This window comes from Aquarana catesbeiana, linkage group LG09 (genome assembly GCF_042186555.1).
Source record: "Aquarana catesbeiana isolate 2022-GZ linkage group LG09, ASM4218655v1, whole genome shotgun sequence".
NCBI classification, from domain to species: domain Eukaryota; kingdom Metazoa; phylum Chordata; class Amphibia; order Anura; family Ranidae; genus Aquarana; species Aquarana catesbeiana.
In genome coordinates this window covers 311,160,041-311,180,256 of record NC_133332.1, presented here as the reverse complement: position 1 = coordinate 311,180,256, position 20,216 = coordinate 311,160,041, and the positions used below count along the sequence as shown (strand labels likewise).

Genomic DNA, 20,216 nt, shown 5'->3' with positions numbered 1-20,216 from the left:
TGGGAACAGTCCCAATGCAAGAGAGAGATTTCAAGGTTTCCAGGAGTGGGGCTTTAAAGCCCCACCCATGGCCGATAATAAACTTACCCATGCAGTGGGACCCTCTTGCACTGCATGCGTAAAATGCTTGTCTGGCTAGGGAGCATAGGAATAAATACAGATTTTTAACGTATTCCTTGCTCCTCTGACAGCTTGTGCCCTCCTCTGCTGCCCAACACTTCCAGGATGTGCCCAAAAGGATCCCAAGGGATCATTTTCAAGTTTCCCTGAGTTAGGCTTCAACACGAGGGCTGTACCGAAAGTAAAGCAAAAGTGGTGTTGGTAGAGTAACTCTTCCTCTATAGTAACTCTTCTTGTTTTTCATTACAGGTAAATAATGGATTCCAAGCAGAAGCAATTTGCTGTCATTGAGTTCTTGATGAAGGAGGGGGTGCAGGCTGTCCAACATATACAGAAGGCTACAGAATGTTTATGGAAATGACACCACTGATGAGAGTCACCAAAGACAAGACATTGCTCTTCTCAATGGTGTTATCTCTGTAAACATTCTGTAGCCTTCTGTGGATGTTGGACAGCCTGCACCCCCTCCTTCATCAAGAACTCAATGACAGCACATTGCTTCTCCTTGGAATCCATTATTGACCTGCAATGAAAAAGAAGAAAAAGAAGAGAGCAGGGGTGGGCAATTAATTTTCCCAAGGGGCCACATGAGAAACTTGGACTGTTGCGGAGGGACTCCACTTTTTTTTACATGCTCCTGGCACTTAAAATAATTTCCGCAAGCAAGGCCGAAGTCAAGTGACTAGTGGGGCCACTTACAGTGGGGGAAAATAATTATTTGATTCCCTGCAGATTTTGTAAGTTTACCCACAGACAGAATATCAACCAAAAATCCCCCCAAAAAAACACATAAAACAAATGCTATAAATTAAGTTGCAGTTCAGTGAGTAAAATAAGTATTTGATCCCCAAGCAAAACAGTACTTGGTGGAGAAACCCTTGTTAGCAAGCGCAGAGGTAAAACATTTCTTGTAGTTGGTGACCAGGTTTGCACACATCACAGGAGGGATTTTGGTCCTCTCTTCTTCACAGATCTTCTCTAAATCCTAAAGGTTTCTTGGCTGTCGCTTGGCAACGCGAAGTTTCAGCTCCCTCCATAAATTTTCTATGGGATTAAGGTCTGGAGACTGGCTAGGCCACTCCATGACCTTAAAGTGGAGGTCCACCACAAAAAAAAAATTGCATCAAAAAACCCCTAAAAATATGGAGGAAAAAAAAAAAAAATTTAACTCACCTGAAATGGCTGTTGCTAGGCAGTCTTCCTAATCTGCCTCTTCCTACTCCGCAGTGATATTCAGTCTTCTCCTCCCCGCTTTGTCTTCTGGGAACTGTGTGTGTCCCACAACACTTTGAATCCCATTCACAAAGCGCTGCGCGACTCGCGCATGCGCAGTAGGAAACGGCCAGTGAAGCCGTAAGGCTCCACTGCCTGTTTCCCTTAGTTAGGATGGCGGTGCCGGGACCCGAGAGCCGAGGGACGGGTCGGCCTCTGGTGGCCGACATCGCGGGCACCCAGGACAGGTAAGTGTGCTTATTTAAAGTCAGCAGCTACAGTGTTTGTAACTGCTGACTTTTACGTTTTTTTTTTCCTGGCCGGAACCCCGCTTTAATGTGCTTCTTCTTGAGCCACTCCTTTATTGCCTTGGCTGTATATTTTGGGTCATTGTCATGCTGGAAGACCCATCCATGATCTATCTTCAGTGTTCTGGTTGAGGGAAGAAGGTTCTCATCCAAGGTTTTACCATACATGGCCCCGTCCATTGGCCCCTCAATGTGGCAAAGTCGGCCTGTACCTTTAGCAGAGAAACCGCCCCAAAGCATCATGTTTACATTTCTGTGCTTGACCCTAGGAATGGTGTTATTAGGGTCATAGTAGTTTTCTTCCTCCAAACACAGCGAGTCGAGTTAATGCCAAAGAGCTCAATTTTGGTCTCATCTGACCACAGCACGTTCTCCCAATCCTTCTCTGAATCATTTAGATGTTCATTGGCATGACTATACATGTGCCTTCTGGAGGTGGGGGACTCGCCATGTTTGGAGGATGAAAAATACTGACTATGACCCTTAGAACACCATCCCTACAAGCGCGAAGGTGGAAACATTATGCTTTGGGACTGTTTTTCTGCTAAAGGTACAGACCAACTTTGCCTCATTGAGGGGCCATGTATTGTAAAATCATGGAGAACCTTCTTCTCTCAGCAAGAACACTGAAGATGGGTCATGGATGGGTCTTTCAGCATGACAATGACCCAAAATATATCCCGCCAAGGCAACAAAGGAGTGGGTCAAAAAGAAGCACATCAAGGTCATGGAGTGGCCTTGCCAGTCTCCAGACCTTAATCCTATAGAAAATTTATGGAGGGAGCTGAAACTTCGAGTTGCCAAGCGACAGCCAAGAAACCTTAAGGATTTAGAGAAGATCTGTAAAAAAGAGTGGACCAAAATCCCTCCTGAGAATATGTGCGAACCTGGTCACTAACTAACATGGGCAAACAAAAAAAATTTTACAAAATCTGCAGGGGATCAAATAATTATTTTCCCCCACTGTACCTGTAGTGTGGAGAGTGGGACCTGGCAACACCTCCACACATGCCCTCACCCGCATCATATCCTTGTTGCCCACCTCCCACGGTTGGCCTCAGCAGCGCCACCCTTCCTACACAGCTGAGGTCGCTTGAAACAGCCAGAAGTGCAACTGCCACCATCTTGGTGGCTGGTGGACCAACGAGGGCGAAAGCACAGCCACTGACCGACTTGACTGGTAGGCCTGCAACCAGAGAACTCACACTCCCACATTTCTGATTGCCCTCATGAAGGTCGGACAAGGACAGCAAAGCGGCTGGACGTGTCCTGGAGACCATGAAATGCTCAGGTCTGGTAAAGAGGAAGAGTGAAATCTGAATGACCTATGTAAGTTAATAAAAAAGTTATGGTCACTTTTGCATTACTTTCGGTACACGTCTCGTAGGTTACTATTATATTTTGTATTCTTTCAGTTCTGCCTATCCTGCGTACAATGCAAAATGGACTTTGAGTCCATGCATGTCATTGTTTGTGTCACTGTATGATTTGGCTCAGTCTTCAAAATCACATAAAAAAGTTAATCTACATCCAGGGACAGAGGTTTAGGCACAGGTAGTAGGAAAGAAGAGTATTGTTTTGCTTTCCTAGTGAATTGTCTTCAGTGTGATCTTTGACACCATCCACCATTTAGTTCTTTCTGTAAAAACAAGCCACATCTGAACTCTGCTACGATGGACATCCTAAAGAAGCCCTCCCAGAGCTCAGCACAACTTCTGTTAAACCTGTTTTATTGAGACACCGCTGCAGAGGACTTCCTGAATGTTTCCTACCATCTGCTTTAGATACTTTACTGGGCTAGTCTGCAGCCTTGGAGTTTTCCTGCTCCTTCCTGCCCACCCTGTGCAAGTTGTTCTGGATGAGTTCCCTATCACTGCAAAACCCTTCCTCGCTTTCTTTGTTGTCTAAGGCATGTGTTTTTGTCTTCCGTTAGTTCATGGCCCTGTGCCTTGAACGGTCTCTTCTAGGTCTACTGTTTAAGAGCTGCTACATCGGTCAGAGGTTTAAAACCCACCGCTGTGCCATACTCTTACCGTTGATCAGGGGTCTCAAAACTTTCTAAACATAGGACCAGCTTACTGTCCTTCAGACTTTTAAAGGGTCAGACTATGGCCAGTGGGAGTATAAAATGCCACAGGCTTGGTGCTCAGTGGCAGTGGGAGTGCCTGTAGTCAGTAAGAGGTGGAATATTGCGCTATCAATTGTATCAGACGGGGGGGGGGATAGTGCCCCATCATTGGTATCAGTGGAAGGAATAGTGCCCCATCATTGCTATCAGTGCAAGGAATAGTGCCCCATCATTGGTATCAGTGGGAGGAATAGTGCCCCATCATTGGTATCAGTGGGAGGAATAGTGTCCCATCACTGGTGTGACTGGGAGGAATAGTGCCCCATCATTGGTGTCAATGGGTAGGAATAGTGCCCCATCATTGGTGTCAGTGAGAGGAATTGTGCCCCATCATTGGTATCAGTGGAGGAATAGTGCCCCGTCATTGGTATCAGTGGGAGGAATATTGCCTCATCATTGGCATCAGTGGGAGGAATAGTGCCTCATCATTGGCATCAGTGGGAGGAATATTGCCTCATCATTGGCATCAGTGGGAGGAATAGTGCCTCATCATTGGCATCAGTGGGAGGAATAGTGCCTCATCATTGGCATCAGTGGGAGGAATAGTGCCCCATCAATGGGATCAGTGGGAGGAATAGTGCCCCATCATTGGTGCCATTGGAATGAATATTGTCCCATTGTTAGTGTAAGTGGGAGGGACAGTGCCCCAGCATGACAGTGTCAGCAAAAGGAATAGCGATTCATTGTTGGGGTTGATGGGAGGAATAGTGCCCCATCTTTGGTGCCATTGGGAGAAATAGTGTTCTAACATCTAAATCAGTGGGGGAGGGAATCAGTGTCAGTTATTGGACCATTGGTGTCAGTGGATGGAAGAAGGCCTCACGGTTGCAGTCAGTGAGAGGAATTATGCCCCATTGTTGGTGTCAGAGGGAAGAATAGTGCTTCATTGTTTGTGTCAGTAGGAGGACTAATGCCTTGTTTAATGAGAGGAATATTGCCCCAAGGGCCCGATAAAAGCAAACAAAGGGCCGCGTCTGCTGACACTCTATGCCCACTCTCACCCCAACCACCCAAATCTGACATGAAAAACATGGTGCATTTGCAACTACTGCCTAAATACTAGAAGGCAAGTGATTGGCCACACAAGTGCGGTGCACATTACAAGTCAAACATGTACAGCCAGATCAAGAAGGCAAAGAATGGGTCCAGGGTGGTACATCCATATATCTATTTTTTTTCTTTTGCTCTACCGATTTCTCCTGTGGCTTTTTATCCCTCTTTTTCTCTCTCCTTTTTTTTTGAAGTAACACTATACTATATTATGCAATGTACAACGACGTCATCACGTGACTGTTTAAACAGCGGTTTTGTCATAGACAGGATATCATATAAACAAAGGGTATAACAACGAGTTCAAAGCCTATGTGAGGACATGGGATGCATGGGTGTTCCCGCTATATTGTTAATCATTACAGGTTCCTGTGTTTTTGGAACGCTCGCTGCTTATCTCAGTTGATATAATAGTTTCTGCATACCAGAACTTTTGGGATGAACGCCAACCTAAACTATTCATGAGCAGTTGTAAAACATGGTGTCAGACGGGACAGCGGGATAACGCTCACAAGATAAAAATCACTTTCATTGTCCACAACGCAATACAATCTTTATTTTGTACCAGATCAACATTTCTACCATTGATATACAGGGTATTCAAAGCTAAAATAGTGGCCTATCCAACATCAGAACGCATCAGGATGGATCACCGAGATGTCAGTACACAAAGCATTAATACCCAACTCAGGGCCACACCCTCTGCCCCAGTGCTCCCTCCCCAGCAGTGGGCAATGCCCTCTGCCCCAGTCCTCCCAACTCTAGGCTGCACCGTCTGCCCCAGAGTTCTCCCCAACAGTGGGCTATGCCCTCTGCCCCAGAGATCTCTCCAACTGTGAGCTTTGCCATCTGCCCCAGTTCTCCTACCAACTCTAGGCTACCCCCCCCCCGTCCCAGAGCTCTCCCTAACTGTGAGCTATGCCCCCTGCCCCAGGTCTCCTACCAACTCTAGGCTACACCCTCTGTTCCAAAGCTCTTCCCAACTGTGAGCTATACCCTCTGCCCTAGTGCTCCCCCAACTCTAGGCTACACCCCCCTGCCCCAGAGTTCTCCCCAACTGTGAGCTTTGCCATATACCCCAGTGCTCCTCCCAACTCTAGGCTACCCCCAGAGCTCTCCTAATTGTGAGCTATGCCCCCTGCCCCAGTGCTCCTCCCAATTCTAGGCTACACCCTCTGCTCCAGAGCGCTCCCCAACTGTGAGCTATGCCCTCTGACGCAGTGCTCCTACCAACTCTAGTCTATACCCTCTGCTCCACAGTTTTCCCCAACTGCGAGCTTTGCCATATACCCCAGTGCTCCTCCCAACTCTAGGCTACCCCCAGAGCTCTCCTAATTGTGAGCTGTGAGCTATGCCCCCTGCCCCAGTGCTCCTCCCAATTCTAGGCTACACCCTCTGCTCCAGAGCGCTCCCCAACTGTGAGCTATGCCCTCTGACGCAGTGCTCCTACCAACTCTAGGCTATACCCTCTGCTCCACAGTTTTCCCCAACTGTGAGCTTTGCCATATACCCCAGTGCTCCTCCCAACTCTAGGCTACCCCCAGAGCTCTCCCAATTGTGAGCTATGCCCCCTGCCCCAGTGCTCCTCCCAATTCTAGGCTACACCCTCTGCTCCAGAGCGCTCCCCAACTGTGGGCTATGCCCTTTGCCCCAGTGCTCGCCCCAAATCTAGGCTACACCCTCTGCCCCAAAGCTCTCCCCAATTGTGAGCTATACCCTCTGCCCCAGTGCTACCCCCAACTCTAGGCTACACCCCCCCGCCCCAGAGTTCTCCCCAACTGTGAGCTTTGCCATCTGCCCCAGTGCTCCTACCAACTCTAGGCTACACCCTCTATCCCAAAGCTCTCCCCAACTGTGAGCTATACCCTCTGCCCCAGAGCTCCCCCCAACTCTAGGCTACACCTCCCCGCCCCAGAATTCCCCCCAACTGTGGGCTATGCCCTCTGCCGCAGTGCTCCCCCCCAACCCTAGGCAACCCCCCCCCGCCCCAGTGTTCTCTCCAACTGTGGGCTATGCCCTCTGCCCCAATGCTCGCCCCAACTCTAAGCTATACCCTCTGCCCCAGAGTTCTCCCCAACTGTGGGCTATGCCCTCTGCCCCAATGCTCGCCCCAACTCTAAGCTATACACTCTGCCCCAGAGTTCTCCCCAACTGTGGGTTATGCCCTCTGCCCTAGTGCTCCTCCCAACTCTAGGCTACACCCTCTGCTCCAGAGCTCTCCCCAATTGTGAGCTATGCCCTCTTACCCAGTGCTCCTACCAACTCTAGGCTACACCCTCTGCTGCCACATGTAAACCATTCAAGTGATGATACTCCCTGTGGTGGTGTGTTTATGATGGCTTGCAATGCACTCTTCCTAATGCACAGGTTCCTGTGAAAGTGGCTGTATGTATAAGTGGGTGCTGAAGTGACCACAGACTGGAACTGTGAACAATCAGAATGAGGAATGTCACCAGCACACAACGGGTCTCCAAAAAATGGGTCCAAAGCTTTATTCAGTGATCACATTGTTACAGCATGTAATATGCCTGATGAAGGGGTCCTGTGAGGCTCCGAAACATTGCTGTTTGCTGTAACGATGTAATCACTGAATAAAGCTTTAGATCCATTTTTTGGGGACCCATAGTGTACTGGTGACATTCCTTGTTCAAGATGGCTTGGGCTCGCAGGAAGTGGGCTGAATGAAGCTAGGTGTCATTCAGCCCAAAAGAGAGAATTTTAGAAGGATGAGAGAACCACAAAGCTTGGGTAAGTCCAGTAATAATTTCATTTGACTGCTCCAGGGACCCTTTGGGATACCCGGTTGACAAAACTGTGACTATGCTCCAAAACGTGTTGGTTTTCGATTTTCTGATGTGAAATAAATTCTTACTGGACTTACCCAAGCTTTGTGGTGTTCTCATCCTACTAATGTTCTAGAGACTGCTCTAGGGACCCTTTGGGTTACCCTGGTTAACAAAGCTGCGACGAAGCTCCAAAACGTGTTGGCTTTTTGATTTTGTGATATGAAATTAATTCTTACTGGACTTACTTCAAATTTGTGGTGCTGTCCTCCTACTAATGTTGATTAGACTGCTCCTGGGACCTTTGGGATTCCCCAGTTGACAAAGTTGTGTTGAAGCTCCAAAACGTGTTGGCTTTTCGATTTTATGATGTGAAATAAATTCTTATTGGACTAATGCCGCATACACACGGTCGGATTTTCCGACGGGAAATGTTGGATGTGAGCTTGTTGTCGGAAAGTCCGACCTTGTGTATGCTCCATCGAACATTTGCTGTCGCACTTTCCGCCAACAAATGTTTGCTAGCAGGTTCTCAAATTTTCCGCCAACAAAACTTTGTTGTCGGAAATTCCGATCGTGTGTACACAAGTCCGTCGCACAAAAGTTCATGCATGCTCGGGATCAAGCAGAAGGAGCCGCACTGGCTAATGAACTTCTTTTCTCGGCTTGTCGTACGTCTTTTACGTCACTGCGTTCCCACGTTCGTAATTGTTGGCCAACATTTGTGTGACCGTGTGTATGCAAGACAGCCTTCGAACAAAAATCCACGGTTTTGTTGGCGGAAAAGTCAGATCGTGTGTACGGGGCATTACTCAAGCTTGGTGGTGCTTTCATCCTACTAATGTTCATTAGACTGCTCCAGGAGCCCTCTCGCATACCCTGCTTGACAGAGCTGTGACGAAGCTCCAAAACGTGTTGGCTTTTTCAGTTTTGTGGTGTGAAATAGATTCTTACTCAAGCTTTGTGGTGTGCTCATTCTACTAATGGTCATTAGACTGCTCTAGGAAACCCTTGGGATTGACGAAGAGCTGCCTCTACAACTTAAGACTCTGCCTTCTGCTTTCAGTCTACCCTGGGGTCCAGAGCTCCACCAACACAAAAGAGGACCAAAGACAAATTGTGGCATGGCAATTCTGCAAGGGGCAGCGTCAGAAAGAAAGCAAGTATTGCAGCAAAATCTGATTTTTATTTTTTATTTTTACTTTGGCTGGTTATTTACTAATTCTTGTAGAAAAGTGGATCTGGGCTTTAAGTAGTCAGTTGTGCTTTCTAAGGCTCTTAGAGGAAGCTCTCATAGGAACCCCCAAAGAAAGTGCTCTCTCCTGCAGAATAAAAGTAGGCTGTTGGGTTAATGTTTGCTTCCTACCAGTGAGAATTTGTCTTGGCTTTGACAAGTTATATACAACATGCTCTTGAATCAGTCCTCAGAGATCAGTAAGTGCTGCCTGTGGTGCAATGACTGTTCGCGAAGAGTTTCTCCAGCTAAGATGAAAAGTGTCAGGAGAGGCCTTAAGTAACGTTTTCTACAAAAACCAGGTTCAATTGAGTAATTGTGGCAAACTGGTCTGCAATTAGATTCAGAATAATCCCCCCCAGTCTTGTTTAGCAGGTAAAAAAAAAAAAAAAAAAAAGTCTCCCTATCCACGTTCCTATAATATAGGGTGAGGAATTGTTGGGATTTTCCAAATCAGCAACTTGCTGGTTTTCATTTTGATATCAATAAACATGATAACAAAACCTTGGCATGTCACTAACTATATCTCAATGAAAGAGTTGGGGGGGGGGGGGGGTATACCAGTTCTTTTAGAGAACTCCTGAAAAACCAATGTGAATTGATTTGGAATGGGGGGGGGGGGGGGTGTGGGAATGAGTTCAACTAATCCCCCCTAACTGGTCATGAATGGAGGAGTTGTTCATTTTATTGCTAAATGTAGACCCCCCCCCCCCCCCCCCAGTTAAATGACGCCGTGTCCAGGCTTTAGATACATCAAGTATTAACATGCTCCTAAAAAGAAAACCCTTTAAAACAAACCCTTGCTAACATCTATAGCTGCAGGCATTGTGCAACAACTCATTCTCACAGCAGAAGCACTTGTTCTCTGGCAGTTTAGTTCCTCCTCAAAGCAGTGTCTCAGCAGTTCAGCTCACCCTCCCAGCAGTGACTGCGCAGCTGGGCTCCCCCTCCCAGTAGTGACTCAACAGCTTAGCTCCCTACACCCAGCAGTGATTTGGCAGCTGGGCTCAACCTGCTCACCTTCCCAATAGTAAAACAGCAGCTCAGTTCACACAGCTCTCCCTTAACAGCAGCAATTTGGCAAATTCAGCTACCCCCGCCCTGACTCAATAGCTCAGCTTCCCCTGCCCTCCTCCTCCCAGCAGTGACTCCGCAACTCAGTTCCTGATCCCAGCACTGACTCAGCAGCTCAGCTCAGCTCACCCTCACCCCCCCTCCCAGCACTGACTCAGCAGCTCTGATACCAATGATGGGGCACTATTCCTCCCACTGACACCAATGATGGGGCACTATTCCTCCCACTGATACCAATGATGGGGCACTATTCCTCCCACTGACACCAATGATGGGGCACTATTCCCCCCACTGATACCAATGATGGGGCACTATTCCTCTCCCTGATACCAATGACGGGGCACTATTCCTCCCACTGATACCAATGATGGGGCACTATTCCTCCCACTGATACCAATGATGGGGTACTATTCCTCCCACTGATACCAATGATGGGGTAGTATTCCTACCACTGATACCAATGATGGGGCACTATTCCTCCCTCTGATACCAATGATGGGACACTATTCCCGTCACTGATACCAATGATGGGACACTATTCCTCCCACTGACACCAATGATGGGGCACTATGCCTTTCACTGATAACAATGATGGGGCACTATTCCTCCCACTGATACCAATGATGGGGCACTATTCCTCCCACTAATACCAATGATGGGGCACTATGCCTCATCCTACTGACCACAGGCACTACATGAAGGCCTCTGACCACCAAACATGAGACATTGTCCGAACACACAAACGCAATCCTAAAGTCTGAAGGACAGTACATTGGCCCTTTGCTTGGAGACCCCAGATGTAGTCCTTTCCTCCCAAGCCTGACTATCCCTGGCCCATCCCTTTTCATTCACGCATTTCAGTTCTTGCAATCATGGCGGCTCAGCGTCACATGTGGGTGGTCTCTATGCAAATACAACCTGCCTAGGAACACCCAGCCCTCCAGACTGGTGGGACCACCCATCAAGGCCTTGTAATATTTGCATAACCCCTTTCCAAGATCCAGCCCAGTGCTTCAATCAGAACTGGAGACTCTCAATAGGAGTACTGATCCCTCCTACCAGCCATAATCTTCCTCCATTCCATTGGAGAAGCACAGAGATCTAGTGATGACATCACTGGTCCTAATATAAGCTAATGTCATGAAAATGGAAAGGTTTTCTTTGGGGTAGGGAGTCGAAGAAACTTCAACATTCACCACTAAAGAATATTTCCAAAGGAAATAATTTTGCTGTCCTAACATTAACCCCCCCGGAGATGGGCTTTAAAACCCGGCCATTAATAAGGCGAGCAAATGGGTCGTTTTTCCCTAATTTTCGTAAAGAGTGTGCGCTGAGAGCAGTTAATTGAAAGCACGGCTCATCTGGAGCTTAATTGTTTAAGCCTAAACCAAATAAACATCCAGAACTTCAAATGATGATGATATATTAGGCAGGAACCCCGCCGCAGGATTTCGCCGATCACAAGCCAAAGTGCTCCTTTTCAGGCTCAGGTTCTGCAGATCTTACAAAAAAAAGCACAATATTATGACAGAGAAATTACCGCGCTGCGAAGAACTTCACTTCTCGGCAACAATTTTCAGTTTTAAATTGGTTTTCAAGCAATAAACAAAAATGGTCTGGGCAGTGAAAACCGGGTCCAGTCAATGCCATCTGGTATATTTGTTTTTTTTTGTGAGATATATATATATATATATATAATTTTCTTTTCTTTTTTTTTTTTTTTTTTTATATATATATACCTAATATAATTACATAGTTACATAGTTAGTCCAGTTTAAAAAAGACAAAAAGTCCATCTAGTTCAACCATAAAAAAAATTAAAAAATATAAAAAAAAAAAAATAAAATAAAAAAAATCATACAATCCTATACCCACAGTTGGTCCAGGGGTTTCAATAAAAATTATAATATAATTTTATATATATATATATATATATATATATATATATATATATATATATATATAATTTTTTTTATATATACATAATATAATTACATAGTTACATAGTCAGGTTGAAAAAAGACACAAGTCCATCTAGTTCAAACATAAAAATATTATATATATATATATATATATATATATATATATATATATATATAAAAATAAAAAATAAATAAATAAAATAAAAAATATCATACAATCCCATATACACAATCCTGTAATTCAATAAAAATTATAATATAATTTTATATATATATAAAATTATAATATAAAATGTGTATATATATATATATATAATTTCTATTGAAACTAAGGCCTTCAGAGGCCGGTGTCTTGCCGAGAAAGTTCCCCCGTCGGATAAGGAACCCCCTGTACTGCGCAGGCGCAGAGCTTGTACGAACGACTACGACGGAGCCACCGAAAATAGCCGAAGCTGAAAACCTTGAGTCAGCTGTACACGGCGCCTGCGCCCTGAGTCCAGGTTCAAGCCCCACCATCCAAGTGGACATAGAGGTAGAATAAAAAAAAGTGCAGAGCGAAGTGAGGCCGTGCCCGAAACGAGGCGAGGGAAACGAGCCTGCGAGGGGACCTGTTACAGGCGCCGTGTACAGCTGACTTACAGCTATTCAGCTTCGGCTATTTCCAGCGGCTCGTACTGCGCAAGCGCTGCGCCTGCGCAGTACAGGGGGGTCCTTATCCGCCGAGGAGAACTTTCGCGGCAGAACACCAGTACATAGGGCACAAAGGCATAATAAAGGTTAACAGAGTGCTCAATAAAAAAAGTAAGGCAACAAGAATTCAAAAAAACAGTCACACCGTCTGGTATATTTGGCAAGTGTGTGAGAGAGCACTGGACCAATAGAAATGGGATATTAGTATTTTTGGATTTAACCCAGAAGGTGTCCTCCTGATAAACAGTGAATGAGCGGTGTAGACTAGACCTTCACCACTTGAATACCGGGCACTTTCACCCCCTTCATGCCCAGGGCCAACTTTGAACGACAATGGCCCAGTCGTGCAATGCTGTACCCAAACTAAATTTTTATCATTTTGTGGACACAAATAGAGTTTGAATTTGGTGGTATTTAATTACCACTGGGTTTTTTATTTTTAGCTAAATAAATGAAAAAAGAAAATTTAGAAAAAAAAATTATCATGTTTTTAAAAAAATGTTATTGCATTTTTTTCCTTTTTTTTTTTTTTTTTTTTTTTTTAATGTTTTTTTTTTTTTTAATTTTTAACACACTGTGACCATAGCAATATATTATTACCATAGTAATATTGTACTACTCTGTGGAAGTGATCAGGATTTTATTTTATTTTTTACACATTATGATTGCTTAAAGCAGTGAATTTCATTGCTATAAGCAAGCATTTTACTGAATGAAACTGATTCATTCAGTGTGTATTGTTGTGTTTAGCTGCGATTGGCCAGAGCTAATCACATGGTACAGATGGGGTGTGATTGGCCCTGTCTATACCATGTGAGCACATTGACCAATCACATCTAGCAACACAATTGTACACAATGAACGGCATGAAAGGAAGCCATTCACTGTTTACAGCTGTCACGTGACCTGCTGTGATTGTCACATGGTACCAGTAGTGAGCCGGTACAGTGATCAGTCATCGGCTGTGCGACAGATTGCGCCGCTGCGCTGCCCCACGGCCGTCCACTCAGGAAAAAAAGTTTATAGCAGGGATATGCAATTAGTGGACCTCCAGCTTTTGCAGAACTACAAGTCCCATGAGGCATACCAAGACTGACAGCCACAAGCTTGACACCCAGAGGCATGATGGGACTTGTAGTTTTGCAACAGCTGGAGGTCAATTGCATATCCCTGGTCTATAGCCTATAGCAGATTGATGACGGGCGAGAGGGGGTTAAAAGGCAGAGTGCAAAGTGTCTGCAAACCCGTCCGTCATGCAAGCGATAGCAGCCTCAGCCTGGCTCTGTCCAAGCCACACCACCAAAGCATTTTGCCACACCCACTGGGCTTAGTCATTGAGGTAGCTCATGACTAAATCCTGTGGGTGGGGGCGAAACGTGTCGGTGTGTGGCTTAGACGGACCTGGGCTGAGGCTGCTCTCGCTTGTGTGACGGATGGGTTAGCATGGTGTACGACGATCGGGACGATTTCTTTGCCTTTACAGTCTGCATAGCGTCAGCACGGACTTCTCCCCCAGCCTGCACCCACGGCGGAATTTGCCGTCCCGGTTACAGAAGCCTGAGCACAGACCCAAAGCTTCTATTTAGGTTCAGAGTAGACTAGACCTTGTTCTGATCTTGGGCTGCTCCATCTCTTATTCTGACATTCAGGGGATATAAAGTTTTGGGATGAGTGTTGAGGAGCACCCAGGATAAAAGTTTAGGACTCTTCAGCGCCGGTTCACACCAGAACAGGGGGAAAGGTGCATTCTGTATGCGTTTCCTGCATTGTGTTTAAAATGCGACTGCCTTGGCGATCTGCTGTGGGTGCCAACACAGTGTTAAAGGCACCCCCAAATTGCAGCACGAGACTGCATGGTGCCGCAGTGCATACTTCCTGCACAGCCAGATAGAGCTCCCATATAGGCATTTTGATCGGTGTGTTTAGCTGTTTGCCCAGAGTTCCCCCAAAGGTGCTCAGAAGGGTTGAGTTCAGTTACTGGTGTTGGATGAGAAGACCTGACCCGAAAGGTGTTCAGTAGGGTTTAGGCCAGGTACTGATATTGGATGAGAAGACCTGACCCCAAAGGTGTTCAGTAGGGTTGAGGTCATGCTCAGCTTTAACAATAGAAAACAGAATGCAACAATCTTATAGTCTGACCTGCATTTCGAAGGAATCTGTGCTGGTAGTCATTCACCACACGACTGACTGGGTCATAAAATCCATCACCGCAATCATAACAGCCTTCCGGAATTTGTCGAGAGGGATCTAAATTTGTGAGCTGGGAGCGACCTAAGAGGGAAATAAGAACAAAAGGTTGCTGATTTCTCCTTACACAGGTTTAAAGTGGTTGTAAAGGCTTCAGGCTCATGCATTCTCTGCATTAATGTAAAAATTAAAAAAAAATACTTTTATTTGTAGCTATAAACACCTGACTATCACACCTATATGAGCTTGTTGGACATTCCATTCCAAAACCATGAACCTCATTAATATGGAGTTGGGTTCCCACCTAACCACAAACACCACTCTACTGGGAAGACTTTCTACAAGATGTTGTCTGTGAGAACCTGAGTTTATTTATGAGGTTGGGTACTAATGTTGGAGAAGACCTGGCACACAGTCGGTGTTCCAATTCATACCAAAGGTGTTCAGTAGGGTTGAGGAGTTGGATAAGAAGACCTGACCCCAAAGGTGCTCAGAAGGGTTAAGTTCAGGTACTGGTGTTGGATGGGAAGACCTGACCCCAAAGGTGTTCAGTAGGGTTCAGGCCAGATACTGATATTGGATGAGAAAACCTGATCTCAAAGGTGTTCAGTAGGGTTGAGGTCAGGTATGGATATTGGATGAGAAGACCTGGCACACAATGGACATTCCAATTCTTCCCAAAGGTGTTCAGTAAGGTTGAGTTAAGACCAGATCCTAAAGGCATTCAGTAGGGTTGAGGTCAGGTACTGATGTTGGATGAGACCTGACCCCAAAGGTGCTCAGAAGGGTTAAGTTCAGGTGCTGGAGTTGGATGAGAAGACGAGATCTTAAAGGTATTCAGTAGGGATGAGGTCAGGTTTTGTTGTTGGATGAGAAGACCTGGCACACAATGGGCATTCCAATTCATCCCAAAGGTGTTCAGTAGGGTTGAGTTCGGGTACTGATGTTGGGTAAGGAGACCTGATCCCAAATGTGTTTAGTAGGGTTCAAGCCATGTATTTATATTGGATGAGAAGACCTGATCCCAAAGGTGTCCAGTAGGGTTAAGGTCAGGTACTGATGTTGGATGAGAAGACCTGATTCTGAAGGTGTTCAGTAGGGGTGAGGTCAGGTATTGATGTTGGAGGAGAAGACCTGATCCCAGAAATACTCAGTAGGGTTGAGGTCAGATACTGGTTTTGGAAGAGAAGACCTGACCCCAAAAGTGCTCAGTAGGGTTGAGGTCAGGTACTCATTTTGGATGAGAAGACATGATCGCAAAGGTGCTCAGTAGGATTGAGTTCAGATACTGATGTTGGGTAAGGAGACTTGATCCCATAGGTGTTCAGTGGGGTTGAGGTCAGGTTCTGATGTTGGATGAGAAGACCTGATCCCAAAGGTGCTCAGTAGGATTGAGTTCAGGTACTGATGTTGGGTAAGGAGACTTGATCCCATAGGTGTTCAGTGGGGTTGAGGTCGATCCCAAAGGTGTTCAGTAGAGTTGAGGTCAGGTATTGATGTTGGATGAGAAGACCTGGCACACAATGGGCATTCCAATTAATCCCAAAGGTGTTCAGTAGGGTTGAGGTCAGGGTTCTGTGCAGGCCACTCCAGTTCCTCCACACCAAAGTGCGCAACCCCTATCTATATGAAACTGGCTTTGTACACAGGGGCACAGTCATGCTAAAACAGAAAAGAGCCTTCAACAGAACGTTGGTACAAGGTTGGAAGCGCGCACCTGCTACAATTTCTTTGTATGCTGTAGCATTAATAGTACCCTTCTCTGGATACAGCTGAACTCATAATTTTGGTCTGCAGAGGCCAGAGCATTCCCAGCCCCCACAGCAGCACCTAAAGGCAGGTACCTATTGTTCTTAATAAAAATCTGGCCTTAGATTTGATAGATTGGAGTTTTGCTGCCCAATAATAGACCATGTAAAGGTTAAGTGGAGAGTGACAACAAGCACTCCTAATTGTCAACGCTGATTTGTACCGTGTATGAAGATATGTGCATGATCAACAGCCAAGGAAGGCGTCCACCACCATTAGCCAGCAGAGTCGGAGAAAAGGTCTCAGCAGGGTGGCGAATTGCACGAGGACAGACAGATCTCTCACCGCCCGTCAGTCCTGGTGGGACAGGGACACAGGATGATATTGAATGAAACTTTACCTGCAGGTTTTAATCCATGGCAAATTTCAGTATAAAATCTTCTGTCGTAGCCATCACAGTACGGCCATTTCTCCTTTTCATACTGAAGTCCGTCAGCAAAAGTGTATTTTCCCTGTTGAATTTTGAAAAAGGATTAAACAGAAACAATGTAACCTGCATGAAAACTCAAACCGTTTCTCCAGCCAAAAGCAAAAAGGTGTATGTGTGTGGTGTAGTACCTCTAATAAACACTGATATCATGGCCATGTTAACCTCAATTTATAACCCATTGCAAAGACCTGTTGATCCTGCCAGTATCCAGCTGTGTTATATTTCTGGTGGAATGCCGATAACACTTTCTAGTCGCCATTGAAATTCTTGCCACCCAATGAAAAGTACCAAAAAAGCCCCCTATAGCTCCTCCCACCCAGCTTGCACTGTTGACTGCACCTACAGTAAGCCACTTGCTGTGACATCACTCCCCAAAAGTCCCCGCTCCCCGCAGCATTGTAAGTAATACTCTCATTCATTGCAATGATTCAAGTCCTTGCACACCTCAGCGTTGTCGGCCCTCCAGTGGCGACCTGTCCATAAGCTAGTCACAAAAAAAAAAAATGTGCACCGGACACAGTGCACTATGGGCAGCGTGACGTCTATGCAACCATGCGATTGCAGGTGAGACGCTTAATTTGTCTGATTTTCTGAGTGTTTGTGGCACAAAGCAATGCGATGCAACACTCCTTTATTGGTCATTCTCCCTGTTGTGTGGTTTTCCTATTGGCACCGCCGTAGGACATGGGCAGTGTTTTTCTCTGAGCTGCGGCATCACTTCCGGTTTCTCTGTGCCAGTGGGAAACCAGAAGTGACGCGGTGGCTCCATGGATGGAACGCATGGCCCGAGCGGCGCCTTCTTTCATCTCTCGGCTGGATTGGTAGGTTCTGAGAGAGTGCTGGGCTGTATACCCTATCTGCGGTGCTGGGCTGTATACCCTATCTGCGGTGCTGGGCTGTATACCCTATCTGCGGTGCTGGGCTGTATACCCTATCTGCGGTGCTGGGCTGTATACCCTATCTGCGGTGCTGGGCTGTATACCCTATCTGCGGTGCTGGGCTGTATACCCTATCTGCGGTGCTGGGCTGTATACCCTATCTGCGGTGCTGGGCTGTATACCCTATCTGCGGTGCTGGGCTGTATACCCTATCTGCGGTGCTGGGCTGTATACCCTATCTGCGGTGCTGGGCTGTATACCCTATCTGCGGTGCTGGGCTGTATACCCTATCTGCGGTGCTGGGCTGTATACCCTATCTGCGGTGCTGGGCTGTATACCCTATCTGCGGTGCTGGGCTGTATACCCTATCTGCGGTGCTGGGCTGTATACCCTATCTGCGGTGCTGGGCTGTATACCCTATCTGCGGTGCTGGGCTGTATACCCTATCTGCGGTGCTGGGCTGTATACCCTATCGGTGGTGCTGGGCTGTATACCCTATGGGTGATGCTGGCCTGTATACCCTATGGGTGATGCTGGCCTGTATACCCTATGGGTGATGCTGGCCTGTATACCCTATGGGTGATGCTGGCCTGTATACCCTATCAGTGATGCTGGGCTGTATACTCCTGACTCCATAGGTGGAACAGAGGGAACGGAGTGGGTGGATTCTATAAGGGGTGGGGCTTATGAGAAGAGGGAGGGGTCTAAAAGGAAGGGCGTGGGTCTGGTGCCCTCCCATCCTAAAACTTCACCAGCCGCCCCTGAGGCCCTCCCCTCATTCATTGCAATGACTCAAGTCCCTGCCCACCTCAGCGTTGTCGGCCATCCCCTTATTCATTGCAATGATTCAAGTCCCCGCCCACTTCAGCGTTGTTGGCCCTTCCCTCATTCAGTGTAATGATTCAAGTCCCCCGCCCACCTCAGTATTGTCAGGTTCACCCCATCCCCCTCAATCAGTGCAATGATTCCACTCCCTGCGGACCTCAGCATTGTTGACCGTCCCCTCCTATATTGCTATGTCTCAAGTCCCCACCCACCTCTGCGTTGTGGGCCCTCCCCCTATTCATTGCAATTATTTCATTCCCTGCCCATGGCAGTGCTGTTGGCACCTCCCTGATTTACTGTTATGGCCCGTTCACACTTGCAGTATGCTAAAACAGTTACTTTTAGTGTTTGTCAAAGTGTCAATTTTGCTGGGCAGTGAACGATGACCTGGGTTGTTCTTTACAGAGAAAAGCCAGTCCGCACACATGGTGAGAATAAGTCCCTGTTTATATAATAAAAATACACCAGAAAATGAGAACACATAGTCCTTCACCACGAAATGTATTTGAAAAACACCACACCTCTATGACTAATCCCTGTAGGCAGGACGAAACGCGTCGGTGGGTGTGGCCTGAGAGAAGCCTAGGCTGAGGTTGCTTTCTATTTCAATTTGCTGCACAGGCTGTTGAGGTGTGCAGTGTCTTTCAACTACACTTTGTACACGAGGCCTGGATGGGCCCTATGGATGCCGGCACCCAGGTACGGTGGGTTACCGGAATGGATTGAATGGCCGCTTGGAGCAGCACCCCAAGTACACAGACGGGGTCACACAGTCCTTCACTGTCACTGAATGTATCTTACCTCCAGCGCTATACCGCAATCCCACTGAGCTTCATATTTACTTCCATTCGGGAAGTACAGAGTTCCTCGACCATGGAACATTCCGTCCTTCATCTCTCCTTCATAGCGGGTTTCTGTAGGGAGGGTATATTCTCCTTTACCCTCCAATCTATAGGAGGGAAAAACTAAATAGTTACAGTCTATCCAAACCCCAAAACAAAAACATGTAACATATTGCGCATTACCAATCCTCTCTTTTTTTTTTTCTTTCTTTCTTTTTCACTCCATCCCTCTTTCTTTCTTTCCTTTTCTTTCCTTCTCTCTCCCTCCATCCCTAATTCTTTTTTTCTTTCTTACTTTTACTTTTTTTTTCTTTCTCTCTCCCTTCCTTTCTCTCCCTCCATCCTTCTTTCTCCTTTTTTTTCTCTCTCCCTCCATCCTTCTTTCTCTTTCCCCCCGTCCCACTTTCTTTCCTTCCCTTTTTCTTTCCTTCTCTCTCACCCATCCCTCTTTCTTTCTCTCTCCCTCCGTCTCTCTTTCTTTCTTTCTTTCTCTCTCCCTCTTTCTTTCCTTTCCCTTTTTCTTTCTCTCTCTCCATCCCTCGTTATTTCTGTCTCCCTCCATCCCTATTTCTTTCTCTCTCCCTCCATCCTTCATTCTTTCTTTCTCTCTCCCTCCATCCTTCTTTCTCTTTCCCCTGATCCCTCTTTCTGTCCTTCTCTTTCTCCCTCCGTTCCTCTTTCTTTCCTTTCCTTTCCTTCTTTCTTTCTCCCTCCCGCTCTCTCC

The 20,216-nt window shown here is 46.4% G+C and overlaps 1 protein-coding gene across 2 annotated transcripts in view; it reads right to left on the bottom strand.

Annotated features, from left to right (window-relative positions):
• The window catches only part of MORN5 (MORN repeat containing 5), a 41,979-nt gene that overhangs the window by 19,116 nt on the left and 2,647 nt on the right, over positions 1 to 20,216 (bottom strand). For both annotated transcript variants that reach the window (XM_073600663.1, XM_073600662.1), the window contains exons 2-4: positions 19,452 to 19,599; positions 16,858 to 16,969; positions 14,661 to 14,792 (exon numbers count right to left, since the gene is read on the bottom strand). In XM_073600663.1, the coding sequence (XP_073456764.1) occupies positions 14,661 to 14,792; positions 16,858 to 16,969; positions 19,452 to 19,599 (392 nt within the window). The remainder of the gene's footprint in view (positions 1 to 14,660; positions 14,793 to 16,857; positions 16,970 to 19,451; positions 19,600 to 20,216) is intronic.